Consider the following 20971-nt stretch of genomic DNA (forward strand, 5'->3'; position numbering starts at 1 on the left):
CCACAGCTGCTGCTGCTTTTGTTGGCTTTCCCATGTATTGACATCTCTAAATTGCTCTGGTCTCCAGTGTAACTGTGCTGAACTTTTACCAATAGCCTCTCCTGGGCTCTCTTCAAGGACTCTAACCCTGCCACATGGCCCAAGCCTCAACTTCTCTCCATGATCCCTTCAATTCTGGGGTTTTCCATCTCTCAGCTCAACCCCCTGTAATCCTGTGAGGCCAGTATGCACACACCCATTTTATAGGCAGGAAACCAAATCTCAGATTATTATGGCCTGCAGGGATACGATAGGGGAAACCCTCTTCTCTTCCCTGAACTGTCAGAGTTAGGAATCAACCCTGTGTCTTCCCACATACTGTGTGCTAACAGCGCTGGTGGTTTACTCTGTGAACATGGAGAAAAAGGAGAATGCTGCCGCCCACCACACATTGGATTTCCAGACCACTAAGCTTGTGCTCAGACGTGGACAGTTATTCAACATGAAGGTGATACTAAACAGACCTCTCCATCCTCAGGACGAACTGAAGCTGACGTTTTTTGTTAGAGGTGAGGCCTCAGCCCCAGAAGCAGGATGGAGGGGTGGGACCACAAGGCTTATGAATGTGCAATGGTCAAGAGTGATTTTGCTCCCTAAGCCTTAGCTTCCCTATGCTGAGAATGGACTGGGAACTGGGTTAATCACCCTGGCACAGTTGATGACACCCTTGGCCAATCACTGGAGATGGCCAGGGAAGGGTCAGAATGGACAGAGGCCAGCCGGTAAGATCTGGAAGCCATTCTAGTGATGAATCACAGGACTGTTTGCTGACACTGTAGCTCTGTAGGGTTGAGGCAAACCATGATAGTTATCAAAAGTCCAGTGAGTGGTGTGCCTGTCATACACAAGCATGAGTACCCGAGTCTAGGTCTCCAGTACCTATGTGAAAGCCAAGCAGTATGGTGCATATTTGGTGGAGCTGTAGACAGACTGGTCCCTAGAGCTCACTGCCCAGTCAGCTTGGGCTAATTGGTGAGCTCTGGAATGAGTGTCTCAAAAAAAAAAAAAAAAAAAAAAAAAGGTGGAGGGGCTGGAGAGATGGCTCAATTCCCAGCAACTACATGGTGGCTCACAACCATCTCTAGTGGGATCTGATGTCCTCTTCTGGCATACAGGCATGCATGCAGATACAGCACTCATATACATAAAACAAACAAACAACAAGGTGGAGAACGACTGAGGAAGACATTCAGTGTTGACCTATGACATCCACACGCACATTTACCCACACACTGCAGTTTGGCAGGAAGATGATTAGTTTAATGCATGTTGTAGTGACTATACTGGCCAAGGCTAAACAGTTTAACAAAGCAGATAGAGATGTGCAAGAGAGGCCTGGGCTCTGGAGTTATAGGCAAGGATGTAGAAAGGAGATGGGGTAGCCTTCACTAATTTGAGCAGACAGTGCAATTTAGATAGCCAAGGTGGAAGAAGACCATGCGCCCCTGCAAGGCAGAGGGACCACCTACCAACTGAGGACTGCAATCCAGTGGCTTGGTGAGTGGGGGAAGATGGCCATCCTGGGGTTGATGTCAAGACTCACTTCCCTGTTGGTGTTTCCAGGATCAAAAGAGTCATCCTTGGTGGAGCTTAATCCGATGACATCCTTCCGTTCTAAGGGCTGGCAGGTGAAAATTGCCAAACAGTCCGGTGAAGAGGTGAGAGCCACAGTGTGGGGTTATTGGCTGTTGGCTTCTGGATAGTTCCCTGTCTCAACTGAGTAGTTCCTATTTATCCATTCCTTGCTTTCTAGTGTATAATGCTGCTTACCACCAGTAGCCATGGCTCTGGGTACCTCAGCTTCTTGCTTACCCATAGCACACAGTAGCTCTGACTAGCCAGATGCTGTATAACTCTTGTTCCACATTTATGTTCACTGGAGGAAATGAACAGAGGAAAATGAGTAAGAATAACCCATCAGGGCCAGGCATGATGGTGCACACCTTTATTCCCAGCACTTGTGGAAGACAGAGGCAGGCAGATCTCTGTGAGTTCCCTGCCAGCCTGGTCTATATAGTGAGTCCCAGGACAGCCAGGGCTATAGAGAGAGACATTGACTCATAGAGAGATGGAGAGAGAGAGAGAGAGAGAGAGAGAGAGAGAGAGAGAGAGAGAGAGAGAGAGAGAGAGAGAGAGAGAGGAGGAGGAAGAGGAGAGGGGAGGAGGGAAGGGGAGAGGAGGGGAGGGAAGGGAAGAAGAGGGGAGGAGAGGGGAGAAATAACAACGCTTTTTCTTACAAATGCAGTTGGTGATTCTTCCCTCCAGGCTTTTTGTTTAGACTCAAAGCGGATGGAAGCATCTCCTTTTCTTAACAGTGTTCCTTTTGGTTAGGTTGCCAGCCTAGCATGCAGCCTGCTCAAGTGTGTGGGCTTGGGATGGCTTCTTTGACATTCTTTGTAAAGCTGTCTTCCCAGTGTTGGAAAGTCTACCAGCTATCACCCTCTCCTAGCTAGATCTCTGAACTAGTAGTTTATGGCCACTTCCTTTGGACGTAGCCTACAGATCCCATTGCTAAGTTAATTGCAAGATTTAAAAAGGGCAATGATCTTCAGGTTTTCTGGAAGCAGAATTTGCAGCTGACAAATGAGTGAGTGAACTCTGTTTTCAGCCCCTCCCCCATGCACCTCTCTTTTTCCGTTCTTTCTGGCCAGAACCAGGGCTCCAATTCCTACTTTGCAGCAGCATTTTGTGTTTCTCATGTATTCATGACAGACTCTCTAGGAGAAGGCCTTTGGCTCAGTCTCCTTCTCTAGGAGCCTCAGTTTTGGTTATGGAGCTGGAGGGAATGGGACAGGGGATGGGCTAGCTTTCTTCACTCAAAAGGTGTTGCTAAATATTTTTTGTTTAAAATTGTTTATTTTTTATAGCACCCATGAAGGAAGTGAATCTTTAATACCCATGGAAAGGTTTTTTTTAAAAAAATATATAATTCTTTATTTTTAATCAAGTGTGTGTGTGTGTGTGTGTGTGTGTGTGTGTGTGTGTGTGTGTACTCTCCACTGATATGTATATGTGAGTCAGGTGCCCAAGACACTGGATCTCCTAGAGTTGGAGTTAAAGGGAGTTGTGAGCTGCCTGACATGGGTGCTGGGAATTGAACTTGGGTCCTCTGCAAGAGCAGTGTAGTTCTTTAACTGATGAGCCGATGAGTCATCTCTCCAGCCTGTTTTTTTTAAACATGTGAGCACATATGTAGGACCCTGTACAGGTCAGGGTGTCTGACATTACCTATACCATGGAAGGGTGGGCTTCCTGTGTTGCTCATAATAAAGGATGGCGAGGATTCTAGTCTGTGCTGGGATACAACAGGAAAGACCTTCCTTACTAGCCTAGAGCTCTGCCAGCTGAGTAATGGGGAATGGGACTCTGTCCCAGCTGTCCTGTTGATGCTCAGGAACACTTTCTCGTGAAACAGCCCCTAATCAAGACAGCCAAACGCCACTGTAGGTGAGAGAGGACATTCTGCCTTCTAAGAGGCTCACTCTCCTTACTGCCTTGTGTATGTGTTGCTCATTTAATTCCCACAACCACCAAGGGAGATGGAGAAGGAGTTAGCAAGCTTTCAAGCAAGGAAACTGATGCACATGAGAAATTAAGAAAGTAGCCAACACCATTCAGCTAGCAGAAGGCAAAGCTAGTGATGGAAATGGCAGCCATTGCTCCTAGAATATACCTTTTTTTTTTTTTTTAAGTTTTTTATTTATTATGTATGTAGTGTTCTGTCTGCATGTTTGCCTGCAAGCCAGAAGAGGGCACCAGATCTCATTACAGATGGTTGGGAGCCACCATGTGGTTGTTGGGGATTGAACTCAGGACCCCTGGAAGAACAGCCAGTGCTCTTAACTTCTGAGCCTTCTCTCTAGTCCCTAGAATATACCTTCTAATAACAAGTATCTCATAGATTTGGAAAACCCTGGGTTGTGTGTAATGATGGGAAATAAAATTCTTAGTACAACTATAGGTGCAATAATATCTATGTCTTAATTTTTTACCCGGCCACTACCTACCCTAAAGCACTGGATGGCAGCCTAGGTGCCCTTGCAGATGCTTGAGGCACTACAGGGCTGGAATATGATCTAGGATTTCCAGCATGCTGGGCAAGTGCTCTACTGCTGAGCAGCACACGTACCCTGTAGAGAACAGGAGCTGACATTTTCTTTGCCTCTTGAAGCCCTGAGTGCTAGATCAGGCTCCTTATATTACAGCCATAGAGTCTGCCTTATGATCTGGGAGGTAGCACCATCTGCATGCAGGAGTGAAGGGAATAAAGCTTGGGATAAAATGCACCTATGAACTGCAAACCCAAGTTTATCTGCCACTTTGGGAAACCTTCTAGACCTTCCTGCCTTGTGAATCACATCTTTTCCCATTGGGGTACCCCTGGTCACTGGGCTGACCCTAGAAAGGATAGTTTGTCAGAACTGTTGATTCTTCTGGGAGGCTTCATAGGATTCAGAGATGAGTCAGGGATGAAAGTGTCCACCATGTCTTGTGTTTCATGTAGGTCAAACTGACTGTCATCAGTGCCGCCGATGCTATGGTGGGAAGGTACAAACTGCGTGTGAATGACTATAAAGTTGGAGAATTCTTCCTTCTCTTCAATCCATGGTGTGCAGGTAACTCAGAATCTGGCTCTGCTGTGGAGTGTGTCTCCTCCACTGGCAGGTCTTGTGTGACTCAACAAAGAGTGCCCATGCTTGTGCGGAGTTTGCAGGGCAGAGTCCCTGAGGAGCTGTTCTTTGCTCTCCAAGTATTCTCAAACCAGCTGAGAACGTGGCCCGGGCACCGTTAATGCATGCCCAGAAGATCCTCTGGGGGCCAAGTGCATGCTGCATGCCTCTTCTGCCATTTCAGCTTGTCTTCACTGCCTTGCCAAACCGCTCAGAGGCTGCTGGGAGCCACAAGTGACTCCTCTCATCGTCACACTTGGCTCTTCTGCCCAAGTTATCCCTTCCTGGCTACCTTTGAGCCTGTATACAAACATCACTCTTTTTTTATTTTAAATTTTTCTTTTTTTAATTTAATTTTATTTTTCTTATTTTTATTAGTTCTTTGAGAGCTTTGTACAATCTGTTTTGATGATATTCATCCTCCTCCCCCAACTTCCTCCAGATCCACACACTCTTCCCTATCTACCCAAAGTGTCCTCCTTTTCAAAATTCATCAGCCTTGTTCCAGAAACACAGGAGCAGAGACACTTCAGACAAGCTCTGCTCTGATCTTTTCTCACATTGCCCTGCAGCCTTTTTGTTTGTTTTAATTTTTCAGTGTGTGTGTGTGTGTGTGTGTGTGTGTGTGTGTGTGTGTGTAACTTGTCAACTCAGGTCATCAACCTTGGTGGTAAACAGCCACCTCACCCACACAGTCACCCTACTCGTTCTTGACATGACACTGATGGTCTGGTGTCAGGGACAAGGACAGAATCTCTAGTTAGTGGAAAAATACAGACCCCCATAAGACGGGGAACTAGATCAGCTTACAGTCAGGTTGCCTAGTAACAGGACATTGAGTCAGAGCCCTTGACCCTCTCACCCTGTAAACATCCTATACAAACATCCTGTTAGCTTGCCCCACCTTATGCAGATGACAGCTTCTTGCTCCCTCCACCCTGCAGGAGCTATATAAACCTTTCTGGAAGGAAATAAAATTGCACCTTGTTCAGACTCTAGACTTGGTGTATTTTCCTTTGTATTTCCTGTCCCTACATTCCTTCCTTAGGGTGGTCGAGAACCCATTGTAGCCCTGCAGGTGGGGCAATCTAGGGTAGTGGTTCTCAACCTATGGGTCATGATCCTTCTGGGGGATCACATCAGATATTTACATTATGATTCATAACAGTAGCAAAGTTACAGTTATGAAGTAGCAATGAAATGATTTTATGGTTGTGAGTCGCCATGACATGAGGAACTGTATTCAAGGGTTGCAGCATTAGGAAAGTTGAAAGTCACTGCTTTAGGGGAATAAGCTCCTCTTCTCTTTAACAGAAAAATCCTAATTTTTGTGATTTGTCTGGTGATTTATCATTCTTAGATTCAAGCCACATGCTCCTACCTGGAATATTATGTGAATTATGTTGAAAATCATCTGGAAGCATAACATATATCCTTGTTCCTTAACTGGGAAACATTAAACTTGCATCATTTGATCTAGATATTATCTGAATTCCCTTATATCATGATGATGTTTCCTTTCATAGCTAGTAAGCAGCTTATGTGGAAACACTTTACAACCATGCCGATATGTACTCCTCATTAGAACCTGCCACTTCTGAATTTTGTCTGATCCAAGCAGTCTTCAGTGGGATGTTATGCAGATTTTCAAGCCTCAGCCCTCCATCCACTCTTACCAGATGGACCCTGGCATTCTCTTGTTTCAAGAACTCCCTCCCAATCCATATTCATCCATCCATCCATCCATCCATCCATCCATCCATCCATCCATCCATCCACCTACTCATATTCATCATTAATCTGTCCATCCACAGCATCCATCTATCCACATCCATTATCCATCCATCCATGATCTGCATCCACCCATATCCATTCATCCACACCTGTCTATCCACAAACACCTACATCCCTACATACCCATCCATCCATCCACCCATCCACCCATCCATCCATCCATCCATCCATCCATCCATCCATCCATCCATCCATCCATCCATCCACCCATCCATCATCTCTGTGAACTTATAGATTCTCTCTCTTTTTTAATTTATTAATTTTATTTTATGTGTATGAGTGTTTTGTTTGACTGTGTACCACATGAGTGCCTGGTACCTGGGGAGGTCAGAAGAGGGTATCGAACCCTCTGGAACTTGAGTTATGGATGGCTATAAGCCACTGCATGGATGCTGGAAATGGAACCTGGGTCCTCTGCAAGAACGAGTGCTTTTAACCACTGAGCCATCTCTCCCAGCCTCTGGATTCTCTCTTTTATTAATGTTTTATGATTTATATTTCATCATAATTTTCCTTATGTTCAAATTTCTCCACATTTTTTCAGTTGAAAGAGCTTTACACTTAGCTCAGGATGTCCTTTTGGAAGTTCTTTGTATTTTTGTTTTTGTTTTTTCAACAGAGTTTCTTTATGTAGCCATGACTATTCTAGAACTCTCAATGTAGACTAGGCTGGCCTCAAACTCATAGAGACCCACCTGCCTCCCAAGTGCTGGTGTCAAAGGCATGAGCCACTACATCTGGCTGTTTGTATTTTCAATGTATTACTGTGATCCTTCCTGCTTCCTACACCCATTCCCCCAACATTTGTTGTCTCAACTCTATGGTATATCTGCCTCTATCTCAGGAGTAGTCAATAACCCATGTTTGCGGTCTTGCTCCAGATGACAACGTTTACATGCCTAGTGAGGAGGATCGGGCAGAGTACGTCCTTAATGATTCCGGCTACATTTACATGGGTTTTGCCAAACAAATTAAAGAGAAGCCCTGGACCTTTGGTCAGGTAATGGATTGTCTTCTTGTGGCTGCACCATGCATGTTTCTTTCTTAGGGGTTATCAAACAAAGGCCGTGAAGCAAAGTGGGTTCACTTCAGCTGAAAACCTAGACTTACAAGTGTGAGACTGGTCTGAGAGGACTAAGCTACACAGACCCCACAGGAGAAGTGGTTTGAGCCAGAGACCCCTTGCTCAGAGCCCACCAGTGCCTTTCTTATCCTCTGCTCTGTCTGATCCTCTATATTCCAGTGCATTTATCCAGCAACCATTTAACAAGTCCTTATGAAGATGCCTGGTGACAGTGTGACCAGGAGACGTAGAAAACTTGGGTGCAGAGGTCCTGATGGTGGAATGATAGGTGTCTTTGTGCAGCTATGAGAAGAGTGACAACATGGGTGGACACAAGTGTCACTGTGTCAGCATCATGGCATGAGAAACTGCCAGTCTTCCCCTCGAACTTCACAGGAAAAAATACTCTTCCAAACTTCCTCCTATCCCTGAGCTCTTGCTCTTGTTTGGTCCTTATGTTTTGCTGTCTTTCCCATTGGGTTACAACATGACCAACACATATCACTTCCATGGACAAACACAGACTATGTTACCTTATGGGATGTTCATTGTATCTTAGTAAAACTGCTTAAACAGGATTTAAAAAGTAACTCAGGCCTGGACTGAGCTGGATACAACTGGCCTAGCTTGTGTGAGGCCCTGTTTCCATCCCTAGTAATGCTTATCACAAAAGACTTAGAAAATATATAGGCCAGGTTTGGTGGCACATGCCTGTGATAAAAACACAAGAGAGGGTGAATCTGAAGCCAGTATAGGGCAAATAAAAAGATATTGTCTCAATACACCAGTGTGAATCAGGCATAGTGGCCCAAGCCTTTAATCCCAGCACTCAGGAGGCAGAAGCAGGCAGATCTCTATGAGAATAGAGCCAGCCTGTTCTATATAGCAAGTTCCAGGACAGCCAAGGCTACATAGACCCTGTCTCAACAAAACAACAATACCAAAAAGACCTACAACAATCATCAGCAAGTGGGGAGGAGGAAGAACAGAAAAGACACTACAGTACATGCAACAGAATGTCAGTTTTCCTTGGTGATGACTTTACAGTTTAGAGCATTTCATTCTTTTAAATATTTGTTTGACATTTATCATGTGTGTGTGCACTGTAAGTGTTACAGCTCTGAGGGAAAGGCTTCCCCAATGGAGGTCTTACAGCTCTTGGGGAAGGCTTCCTAATTCAAGTGTTACAGCTCTGAAGGGAAAAGGATCTTGGCAATCGGGAGCTAAGGAACACCACAAAGTCACGCCACACAATAAACCTCACACAAGAGATTTACTGGGAGAGAGACACAAGAGGGGGGCTGCCTCTGCTCAGCCGAGAAGCAGCAGGACACTGAGGAGACAGGCTTATATAGGGTTGCTTGGGGGTGAAGTTTCCCAGGGTGGAGATTGGTGGGATCTCCAAGCCAAGCCCAGGGATTGATGGGTTTTGAGGCTCAGGTATTAGTGAGTCTTGGTAGGTTTTCAAACCTGGAAGTGGGCTCAGACTGTTTACCATACATGCACACATGCCACAGTGTGTGTGTGGAGGTCAGGACCATTTTCAGGAGTCATTTCTTTCTTTCCATGGGGTGGAGCCTGAGGATCAAACCAGGTGCTTTTACCACTAAACCAACCTCCCTGCCCTATACTTTATTAAATGTATTTATTTATCTTATGTGTATTTTGCCTGTGTATATGTCTGTGCACTGTGTGCTTGCCTGGTGCCTGTGGAGGCCAGAAGAGGGCACTGGATCTCCTGGAACTGGTTATGAGCCACCATGTCAGCGCTAGGAATTGAATCTGGGTCCTCTTCAAGAGCGACAAGTGCTCTTAACCATGGAGCCGTCTCCCCACCACCCCCCATTTATTTTTTTATTACTAATACTAACCAAGTTGAGATAATATTTCTTGTACACAGCTTGGCAGCTTGTTTCATTTATTTAGCTTGATTACGAAGGAATCATGGTACTTTGTGTATTTCTTTATATGTGTGTGTATTTTACCCTTTGAGCTTTCTTCCCAGCCCCCTGTGTTCATCTTTTCAAGAGCTGTGCCCTGTGAACCTTTGGATGTACTTAACTGGTGTCATGTGTCTGGCTGTCTAGTGGCTTCTACTGTGGAATGTGGAGGTTCTTTGGGGGGATTGTAGGCAAGTTCTCTTACTTGGGAGATGAGTTATCCTTCAAGGCAATGCAAATTAGTGTCTGACACAGAGCAGAATCTTGATGTCTCTTTCTCCATGACAGTTTGAAAAGCACGTTCTGAGCTGCTGCTTCTCCCTGTTGGAACAACTGGAGCACGTTGACATGCAGAGCCCAGTAAATGTGTCCAGGAACATTTGCACTATGGTATGTGGAGAGGCCAGACTACGTCTGGGCTCCTGGAAGTCTATAATTAACACCTGCTCAGCTGATGTAGGTTTTCCTGCAAACAGTAAGCTGCTCTCCATGAAACACACAGGGAGCTGTGGCTGAGCAGTTAAAACTGCCAAGGAGTGTATTGTTTGTCATTGTCCTTCTGAGCACAGGCTCTCACATTTGAGTTCAGAAGGCCAACTTTGCCACTTCTAAGTTCACCTTAGGAAAGTGACTTTTCCAGTCTACAAAATGGTGTAAATATTCAAGGTCCTCTCCCTTCCCTGTAAGCCTGGCTGCAGCTGGGATAAACATTGGCATGAGTGCAGTACATAAGAATTTGTTGACTAATTTACAAGCAATGTCAGTTTCCTTAGCAGCAACATACCAAATAAGTAGTCCTGATTTGCAAGCCAAGGCAAACATAGGTTCTTTTATTTCAATCCTATTAATATTAATTCTTGGATTACACATCACATACTAAATAAATCTACATATATGAATGTGTGTATGTATGTATGTATGTATGTATGAATGTATGTGTGTATGTATGTATGTACAGATGTAAGTTATAGAACAGTCACAAAAGGGTCAAAGAGGCTGTAGCAGAATTCAAGGAGTTTGAAGAGACCTGAGAGGCAAAAGAAGCTGATAGGGATGCATGAAGGTTCTCTGCTGGGCCTCTGGTGTGTGTGTGTGTGTGTGTGTGTGTGTGTGTGTGTGTGTGTGTGTGTGTGTGCTAACTCTGCTGAAGATATATTGGAAAGTGTGGTAGAGTAAAACTGTGGGATTATAGGATTGAACCAAGCCTTAGGGTCAAGTATGGCTGTAGAAATGAGGCATGGAACAATGGAGGCATTGGGTGATGTGCAGGGCAGGGTCCTGACGGACAGCAATTGAAGCAGCCCTATTGTCAGTGGGGATAGAGCTGAGCAGAGACCCTTGAGACAGTCAGTTCCCTTGACAATAACAGATGCTCAGATGACAGGTTGCTTTTATGTTAGTTGTCCTTCACTTCAGGGTCCAGATGAAGGTGTGTGGTAAGGTATTGGGCCTGACTTTCCTGTTATGATTTAAGATGCCTATGTGCTCTTATGGTTTAATTTACTTTGATACATCTGTAAGCTGGTTCCTTTTTACTGTTAGGCATGTCATGTATCAGTCTGTACCTCATAGGTATTCTGACAAGTAGTGTCTATGTGCCTGAAAGCCATCCTGCCTCTGCATCTGCTCCCCGAAGTCAAATGCTGTTTGTAAAATGGAGGTACTCAGAACAAGGCACAGCCTACAAAACCATCGTTTTACACAACATGGAACAACTTAGGCAGGGCTTCCTGAGTTCAGTAAGTATACTGGTCCAGGGACTTTGCTCCTGTTAGCAAAGGACACTGTTTTGTGCTAGATACACAGATGGTCAGCCACCCTCGTCTATTGTAGCCTTTTAAGCAGCAGCTCTCAAACTTTGTGGTCTCAGGATGTCATGATATTGTCCAAAAGTACCAAGGATCTCAAGTAGCTTATATTTATATGGCTTATGTCTATAAATATATAGAAGTTATATTTTATGATTGTATTAATATACACAATATATTACAGATGTATAAACGTATTTAGAAAGTATATTATTTCTAAGTATTTATTCATACACACATACATATATTATATATATTAGAAATTAAAACTGAGTTTAACTGGGCTTTGTGGCACAGGCTTGTAATCTAGCTACTCAGGAGACTGAGGCAGCAAGTGTAATAGCAGCCTGGGTAACACAGCAGGACTGTTCCTCAAAATAAAAAGTAACCAACCAACCAACCAACCAACCAACCAACCAACCAACCAACAACAAATAGAGCTGGGTTCAATACCCAACACAGTAAAAAGAAAGAAAGAAAGAAAGAAAGAAATCCTCAGAAGTCTAAACATACTTATTTTAGCTGGGTATGGTAGTTCATACCTCTCAGCACTCAGGAGATTGAGGCGGGAGGATTGCTTCGAGTTTCATGTAAACCTGGGCTATATACTGAGATTTTGACTCAAAAAAGAAATTTTGGGTGGCTGGATGGGTGGCCCAGTAATTAAGAGCACTTGCTGTTCTTACAGAGAGCACAAGTTTGGTTCTCAGAACCCACACCAAATAGTTCATAACTGCCTGAAACTGCAGTTCCAGGGAGATCTAGTGCCTGGCTTAGATATCTGCTGCAATTCGCATCCATGGAGGAACCTTGTTACATCATTTTGGTTAACACAAGTGAAGACGGTCTGTCTCACGTGGGCATATTGGCACAGCCTTTCCAGATTACGGTAGATGCTCTTCTCTGACATTTTACTCTTGTTCAGTGAGTGATGGTTTCTCTGGGGGAGTACAGCAAGGAGAGACCGAGCCTCCCTGTGTAGTCAAGGCTAGCCTTAAACCCGTCCTGAACAAACTCCAGGGTCTGGGGAGAGCACGGATGCTAACCCTGCTCTGTCCTGTGTCAGATGTGCGCTGCGAACAATGGCGTGCTGGTGGGGAACTGGTCGGGAGACTACAGCAACGGCACCGCACCGTACGTGTGGGCCAGCAGCGTGCCTATCCTGCAGCAGCACTACTTCACCAAGCTGCCTGTGTGCTTTGGCCAGTGCTGGGTTTTCTCTGGAATCCTGACCACAGGTGAGCTGCCGCTGGGGCAGGGGCCACTCCGCCCCACAGACGCTAACCATCCTGTCTGGGGTCATTTCAGCGTTGAGAGCAGTGGGCATCCCAGCTCGCAGCGTGACTAACTTTGAGTCAGCCCACGATACAGAGAAGAATCTCACAGTGGACATCTACCTGGATGAGTCGGGCAAGACAATTGCACACCTGACCAAAGACTCTGTCTGGTAGGCTCCCTCCTGGCTGGTTGGGGTTCCTCTTCTGTTCTCCTGTGGGCTTTGCAGCCTCCTCTGTAGACTGGTTCAAGCTGTGAGCAGTGTCAACTCCAGAGATCCACTTCGCATAACCAACCTCATTGTGTGACCCAGAACTCCTGGGAAGGCTTGTTAAGCATAAAGATCCCTGGGCTGTAGCCCCCATGGAAGAAAAGGCCAAGAACTGCCCTTTACTTCGAGCTTCTAGCCCTGGAGACTGAGACAGGCATCTGTGTGCCACCCTCTGATATAACTGGCACCCCAGTCAACAAGAGGTACTGTTTCCTCTGCTCTCTGACCCAGTGCAAAGCACCTTGCAGGCTAAAAGTGCAGAGATTTTAAGGGAGGGAGAGTGTTAGGAGGGTTGGGTGGGGACATGGCTCCAAAGCTGGATGTGACAAGTCTTTCACTTTGGCACTATATGTTGGAGACTCCAAACTCTGTTAATCCATATGATGTAACTGTCTTAAAAATAGCAAAAATAAGCCTGGCAGTGGTGGTGCATGCCTTTAATCTCAGCACTGGGGAGGCAGAGGCAGGCAGATCTCTGAGTTCAAGGCCAGCCTAGTCTACAGAGTGAGTTTCAGGACAGCCAGGGCTACACAGAGAAACCATGTCTCAAAAAAAAAAAAGGCAAGAATATGGAATATTGTCCAGCTACAAAATTATTCATCAATAAAATCATGAGTGGGGAAAAAGGTTTACAGTCATTTGCTCATTTCATTCATTCATTCATTCATTCATTCATTCATTCATTCATTCATTCAGCAGAGGCTGAATGTGTCTTCTGGCATCTGTGAGTCTCGGGAGCCTCTCCTCCACTGCCCATCTGCTCTAAGCTCTGCTCTCTACACAGCACTTCCCACTGTCCTTGCCTTTGTTGATAAAGGTCCTCCACTTCAGAACCTTAGAGGGCTGTGGTGACAGGTTCTCTAACTGCATGGCTGGCCCTGGTGGGGCTGTTTCCACTGCCACAGGAATTTCCACGTGTGGACAGACGCCTGGATGAAAAGACGGGATCTACCCCAGGGCAATGATGGCTGGCAGGTCCTGGATGCTACGCCCCAGGAAATCAGTGAGGGTGAGTTTGTATGGGGCACAGGAGGTGTGGGGATGAAAGCTATGTCTGGGCTGCTCTTCTGACTAGTCTGTGGGTCTTGGATGGTGACACTCACACTGAGCAAGGCCTTATGAAGAGGACACAGTGACAGTCACGTGATATAACAGTAAGTGCAGGTGCTCACTGGATGTACAGCTTGCAACTCACCTTTTCAAAAGTTTTAAAGTTACGTTTATTTATTTACTTGTTTGTATGTACACACACATGAGTCATGGTGCGTATGTGGAGTCCAGAGGACAGCTTGTGAGTCAGTTCTCTTCCTTCTACCGCATGGGTGTAGGAACTGAATTAAGGCTGCCAGGCTCAGCAAGTGCCATAGGCTACGTGGCTGTTTCATTCGCCCACAGCTAATCTTTCAAAGCAAGTTTTGTCATTATCTGCATCTTGCAAATCCAGGCTCAGGGAGGTGAAGTGAATGTGGCTTTCAGCCATAGGTCCCTGAGCAGTGGATCCACAAAGCCCAAGTTGGATGGAGTGGGAGTGTCACACCTTGCTGTTTACCTATTATCTGGTCCTCGGTGGGAAGGAGCTTGGGGAGTTTCTGGGCAGGTAAAATCTGGTCTGAGGTTACCTGGGAAATCTATGGAATTGTTATAGAGTTAATGTTCCTTACCAGTGAGACACTTCCCTACACATTTAAAAGATTAGTAAAGGAGAAAGCTCTTTAAGAGGGTGCAACTGTTTCTAGCTAATGCACAACAGGGAACCAGCCTCAGACACAAAAACTTTCCAGCTTATGTAGGCCTTAGGCTTACATATTTCATTTATACTGTCATCCTTAAATCTCTTTCCCATCCCAGCCCCGGGTTACACTCTGAAGAACTGAAACAGACACAAGACCTCAAGTCTGGCTACTTGGGCAAATGGCAGATTTACACAGCAAAGACATTGCCAGAATTATTTCTTATGTACACCAGTGCTGCTCTTTATGAATGGTTGTTACCCAAGTTTATCTTGCCCACCTGGTAAAATTATGCTCTTCTGATAAGAGCACAGGAGACTTAGTGGCAGACCAAGACTTAACGATGTTTATGACCCTGCACTGCCCCTAGAGCTGTCCATATTAGAGATCTGTCCCTTTATATGGGGATGGGCCTCCTGGCCAGTTTTAAGTAGGGGTTGTCTCCTTTTGTTATCAGAAATGAGACTAATCTGAGATAATCTTGGTGAGCAAACATTAGCAGAAACTTTCTCAGTAACCCTAAACTTCAATTTTGGTACAGAATTTTTGTTCCTACCATTTCTAATAAGTCTGGTTGGCACACTACCTATCTTCCAGTCATAGTACATGCAGCACAAAATTTTTTAGCTTTAGCTAAATTTTACTTTGTGTAACTTAATATTTCTTAAGCAAGTTTACTAGTAAATCCTTCATAGCATCAACTTCTTTCAAGTTTCTCCTCCATCAGAATCAAGTTATCTTCATTAATCTATATTATTTATTTAAGATTTTTCAAACAATGACAAAAGAGGCCATAATTTTGAGAAAGGGCAAGGAAGGGAATATAGGAGGGTTTGTGGGATGCCCTCTGCTATGTTAGAAACAGAAGTGTTAGTTAGTAGCCTAGTGGTGAAATTATTAAGGCCACTCCATGTAGTTAAAAGGGAGGTTTATTTTGTGGGGTAACTTACAAGTGAAGGGATAGTTTACAGAGTCTGGGAAAGGCGTGGCACAGTCCGGCAGTGTTCTCTGGAGAACAGTGCTAAGTACCATTATATATTACTTTGTTTGATTTTTGATGTTTGATGGCCTTATGAGGTCAGTACTACCTTCATACCCAATATCCAGGAGATGAAAGTATAGGTCCTACAGGGAATAGGCAGCGTGCTGTGATGAGTGGAAACAGGGGCATGGTTCCTTACCTCTGGGCCTGAGATTTCCTGAATATTTAAATTCTAAGCTGGGATGTGTCTTTGATGGTAGATAGCAGTTCAGGCTGCTGGGGAAGCACCTGCCTCCTCTTGTTTGTGTGGGATTTCTTATGGTTACTGTGATGAACTTAGGGACAGGAAGCAGGGTGAGCAGAGACCCCAGCAGCCATCCTCTCTTACTTCCCCTCAGGAAGCTTCCGCACTGGACCTTCTCCACTGAGTGCCATCCGCCAGGGAGCAGTCCAAACCCAGTATGACACCAAGTTTGTCTTCACGGAGGTCAATGGTGACAAGTTCATCTGGCTAGTGAAGCAGAACAAGGGGAAGGTCCTCCTCGCCGTGGAAACTGCAAGTATTGGCAAGCACATCAGCACCAAGATGGTGGGCGAGAACAGACGTGAAGACGTTACCTTGCAGTACAAGTTCCCAGAAGGTAGCTGTGCAGGGTTTCTACCACTACAGGCTGGTCCCTGGCACAATAACCCAGCCTCATGCTCTTTGGCAAGAATGTGACAGCATCCCAAGCAATGTGAGATGAGGCTGGACATGACTCATAGTGTGTCCACTCAAGGGCAAGATGAGGTAGCCAGATATGGGGAGGTTAGGATAAGGGAACTGCTTTAAGTTTGAAGCCAGCCTCGATTACACTGTGATGTCCTATTTAAAACAAAAGTTGATTGCAGATTGCCTGGGCATGCAACATACACCAGGCTCCAAATGTATGGCATCCTCTGTTCCCGTGACCTTGCCACGTCCTGCAGTGCTACAGATGCTTTAGGAAGCAGGCACAGAGTTGAGAGAGGTCCAGAGATGTTCTCATTGACTTAGATTCACCCAGTGTAAAGTGGCTGAGTCAGGACTTTTTTTTTTTTTTTTTTTTTGGGACAGTCTCACTATGTCACTATGTAGTTCTGGCTATTCTGGAACTTACTATGTGATGTAGGATGGCCTTGAACTCACAGAGAACTGCCTGCCTCTGGCTCCTGAGTGCTGGGATCAAAGGTGTTGGCCACAATACCTGGCCTAGGGTTATGTTTTTTAAAGTACTGGAGCTGGAAACTAGGGTTTTATGCACATCAGGCAAGCACTCTGTCAGAACCACACCCCAGGCTCAGGTCAGGCTTTGACATGGGAGATTCTCTGTCTCCTGTGTCTGGGTCTGCCCCACTGTGCAGTAGATCTGCCTAGATTTCACCAAGCCAGGCTGCCTGGAGAATTACCGCCTGTGGGCCATGGGACATCTGATGCTGTCGTGCAATGTCTGTTCCTCGGCCACTAACAGTGGGTAGGTGGTCTTGAGGAAGAGGCTCCAGACATGGTGGTTTGTTCCCTAGAGCACAACAGACTGTCCATGAGGGAGGCAATCAGAAGAGATGGCTTCAGGGGTTGCCCTGGTGTTGCCTTCATCCCAAGACAGCAGTCATTCCTGTATCTGGCCTTGCTCTGCTCACCCAGGTCCTCTCTGCCTGTCCATGATGGTTGTGGTGGTGGGGTGCTTGTGGGCAGCAAGACACTCATCCACCTCCGTGACAACCCTGTTTCTAGGGCTTCCCCGTTTCTCCAGCCCAATTCTTTGCTGGCTGGAGATGTGGCTCAGATGGTAGTGTGCTTGTTTAATTTAATAGAAGTCCTGTGTTCAGTCCCCAGCACTATAAAAACAAGGCATGATAACACATGTGATAGTCCCAGCAATGAAGAGGTAAAGGCAGTAGTATCAGAAGTTTAAGGTCATCATTCACAACATAGTGAATTTGAAGCTGGCCCAGGATGCAGGAGGCCAGATCTGAGAGAGAGAGAGAGAGAGAGAGAGAGAGAGAGAGAGAGAGAGAGAGAGAGAGAGAGAGAAAGGAAGAAGAAAAAAGAGAGAGAAGGGTGGTGAGTGTGAAGAAGGCAGGAGCTGCTTACTGTAGTGTGAGAGGAGGGAGCAGTCTGAACCTGTGAGCTGTGAGCAAGCAAGTATGGGTTAGGACTCAGGACAGTGTCTGCTCTCTGTAAACAGCTTGTCAGGCTGGCGGTTGTGGAATATTATTTTAAGGTGTGTTACTGCTTTTGTTAACAATGCAAAGACATGTTACATTTGTTTGATTAGATTGATGTGTGGTCAAGAGGCTGTGTCAGCAACTAGTTGACAGAAAGTGGTAGAGTGGAACCATGTGTAGTGGGGGTTCTTAAGTGGGGGCAGAGCAGAAGGATGGGTTGCTTTTTGGGTGCCGCAAGCAAGGAGAGAAGGTTAGCTCTTTGCTATTCGCCTGAGAGCAGAATTTTACTTCAACCTTTGAATCCTGTGTTCTATAGAAGGGTAAGGATTAGATAAGGTTTTTTTTTAAATTGTTGTTTATTTATTATGTATACAGCATTCTGTATGTGCCCCTGCAAGCCAGAAGAGGGCACCAGATCTCATGACAGATGGTTGTGAGCCGCCATGTGGTTGCCAGGATTGAACTCAGGACCTCTGGAAGGGCAGCCAGTGCTCTCAACCTCTGCGCCACCTCTCCAGCCCTAAGTAAAGTTTTCCTTAGTTGCAGGGCAGGAGCAGTAATAAAGAAAAACGACAGGGCAGGTCCTTCACCCCCTGAGCCATCCCACTGTCCTGGAGGAGATTTAAGAAAGAAAGAAAGCCGGGTGGCGGTGGTGCACGCCTTTAATCCAAGCACTCGGGAGGCAGAGCCAGGGGGATCTCTGATCTATGGAGCGAGCAGGACAGGCACCAAAACTACACGGAGAAACCCTGTCTCAAAAAACCAAAAAAAAAAAAAAGAGGAAGAAGAAGAAAAGAAAAAAATTAGACTTAGGCCTGCCTCAGGGAGAGAGAGGGCTCCGTGTACTGTTGCTTTTTCCTTCTGCCTTGAAGACTAACCTAACCTCAAATCTTCTGATGGTTTCTTGTGCAGTCTCTAAGCTGTTATTGACTTTTAAACTATTGCAAGTTCTTTGTTGATAGTCTCTGATGAGCTACTGCTTTCTCTGTCCTTTCAGTCCTTGAATATACTTACAATGGTTTTGCACTTATTTAATTTTGTGTATGTGTGTGTGTGTGCATATGTGTGAGTGAGCACACCACAGTGTGCATGCGGAGGTCAGGGGACAACTTGTGGGAGTCAGCTCTTTCCTTCCACCATGTGGGTCCTGCAGATTGAACTCAGGTCACCAAACTTGGAGTAAGGGCCTTTCCTGGCTGAGCCATCTCACCAGCCCCAGGTTTTTCCTCTAATAAGTTCCAAATCATGCTTCTGCAGGGGTTGGTTTCCCTTGTGGGAGGCCCATACCTTTTGAAAGCTATAATCTTAGAGGATACACTGGCAGTCTGGAGACCAGACCCTGCTTGCTGCCCCTACTGTGTGCATATGCATTGACTCCCTGAAGCACCTCTCTGCAGTCTGTACTAATCATGAGTAGCCTCCGAACTCTTCTCCCATTCGCCCCATGGTCAGCTGGGGACTGGTGTGTAGCTGCTTTAACTGTCTGGGTAAGTGAGTAAACTTGCCTTGGCCCAGGGACTGCATCCAGTTGGGGGACACTCGGCGCCCTGCTTTCTCCTCAGTTGTACAGAGCCTCATGATGAGAGTTCACAGCTTGCTGTCTTTGTTCTTCCCTGCCTTTCTCTTCAGGTTTTAAAAATTGTTTTTCAAATACACCAGGAAAGCTGCTGTTTGTTGTAAACTGAGTCTGGTCAAGTAAAGGTGAGCTCTGTGAATGGACATTTCCAGGGACAATAAAGCTCTTGAGGGGAGGTGGTGGGTATGCTCCAAACCCACACACCACCAGACAAGGAGGCTTCCGATTTGACTGTGACTAGTACCGTCAACTCTCAAGATGACTGAGGGTCTAGGAGGAGGGAGAGACAATGGGACTACCTCATGCCTTCTGAGTTCCTCCTGTCTCTCTTTCTGTATTTTGAGATAAGGTCACATTTTGTAGATGGTCTGAAACTCACTCTGTAGTCCAGGTTGGCCTTGAAGTCATGGCAATCCTCCCTGTCTCAGGTTTCCAAGTGCTGGGATTACAGGTATGAGTCACCACGCCTGGCTCAGTGTGTTATTGTGGTTAAATGACCCTTAGGTTGATGTCGAGAGTCCTGGGCAGGTTGAAGGTGGAGTCACTCTTTGCTAGTGTTCTCACAGCTTTTAAGAAGGAGCAAGGGTGCTCTGGTCTTCCCGCTGTCATACCCACTTATGACAAGTTCCCAACCTTGGGAAATTCTCAGTGTGAATCCTTAGCTCCTGGGGGCCTCCATAGTCCTAGTCAATGGGTGTCTTGGTTTGGTTTCTATTGCTGTGATAAAGACCATGATGAAAAGCAACTTGGAAAGGAAAGGGTTTATTTGGCTTATGTATCCCAGGTCAAGTCCACTGAAGGAAGCCAAAGCAGGAACTCAAGGCAGGAACTGAGTCAGAAGCCATGGAGGAACACTGCTGACTGGCTTGTTCCTCATGTCTTGCTCAACCTGCTTTCTTATACAACCCAGACCCACCTGCCTAGGGGTGGCAGATCCACAATGGAATAGGCCCTCCCTCATCGTTCATCTGCCTTACAGATTTGTCTATGGACCGATCAAATTGAGGCATTTTCTCAAGTGAAGTTCTCTCTTCCCAGATGAGCCTGCTTTGTGTCAAGTTTACAAAAATATCTAACCTGTACAACTGACTCCTTGTCAACTTGACACACAAATACAACACTATTAAACAATACCCTTTCCTGTCTTGCTTATCCCTCAAGATCTTATATTAATATCAATATCACAATATAAAAACATTCCAACTTTTAAAAGTCCCACAATCTTTAAAAATTCAGTTTCTTTATGATATCCAAAGTCTCTTAACTGTGGGCTCCTATAAAATAAAAAAAATAGGATATATATTTCCTTTTTTTTAAAAAAAAAAAAAAAAGATTTATTTATTTATGTATACAACATATATGACTGCAGGCCAGAAGAGGGCACCAGATCTCATTACAGATGGTTGGGAGCCACCATGTGGCTGCTGGGAATTGAACTCAGGACCTCTGGAAGAGCAGTCAGTGCTCTTAACCTCTGAGCCATCCCTCCAGCCCCTAGGTTATGTATTTCTTATTCCAAGAAGGATGACCCAGGGCATAGTCACAATCAAATCAAATCAAACCCCAAATTATTATTTTTTTTTTTCGAGACAGGGTTTCTCTGTGTAGCTTTGTGTCTTTCCTGGAACTCACTTGG

The 20971-nt window shown here is 45.5% G+C and overlaps 1 protein-coding gene across 1 annotated transcript in view; it reads left to right on the plus strand.

Moving 5' to 3' along the window:
- The window catches only part of Tgm4 (transglutaminase 4), a 37706-nt gene that overhangs the window by 7909 nt on the left and 8826 nt on the right, over positions 1-20971 (plus strand). Inside the window, exons 3-11 of the mRNA XM_076575529.1 lie at positions 372-548; positions 1603-1697; positions 4544-4655; positions 7385-7503; positions 9795-9896; positions 12381-12552; positions 12623-12761; positions 13766-13869; positions 15971-16213. Coding sequence (XP_076431644.1) covers positions 372-548; positions 1603-1697; positions 4544-4655; positions 7385-7503; positions 9795-9896; positions 12381-12552; positions 12623-12761; positions 13766-13869; positions 15971-16213 — 1263 coding nt within the window. The remainder of the gene's footprint in view (positions 1-371; positions 549-1602; positions 1698-4543; positions 4656-7384; positions 7504-9794; positions 9897-12380; positions 12553-12622; positions 12762-13765; positions 13870-15970; positions 16214-20971) is intronic.

Source organism: Peromyscus maniculatus, chromosome 7, assembly GCF_049852395.1.
Source record: "Peromyscus maniculatus bairdii isolate BWxNUB_F1_BW_parent chromosome 7, HU_Pman_BW_mat_3.1, whole genome shotgun sequence".
Taxonomy (NCBI): Eukaryota; Metazoa; Chordata; class Mammalia; order Rodentia; family Cricetidae; genus Peromyscus; species Peromyscus maniculatus.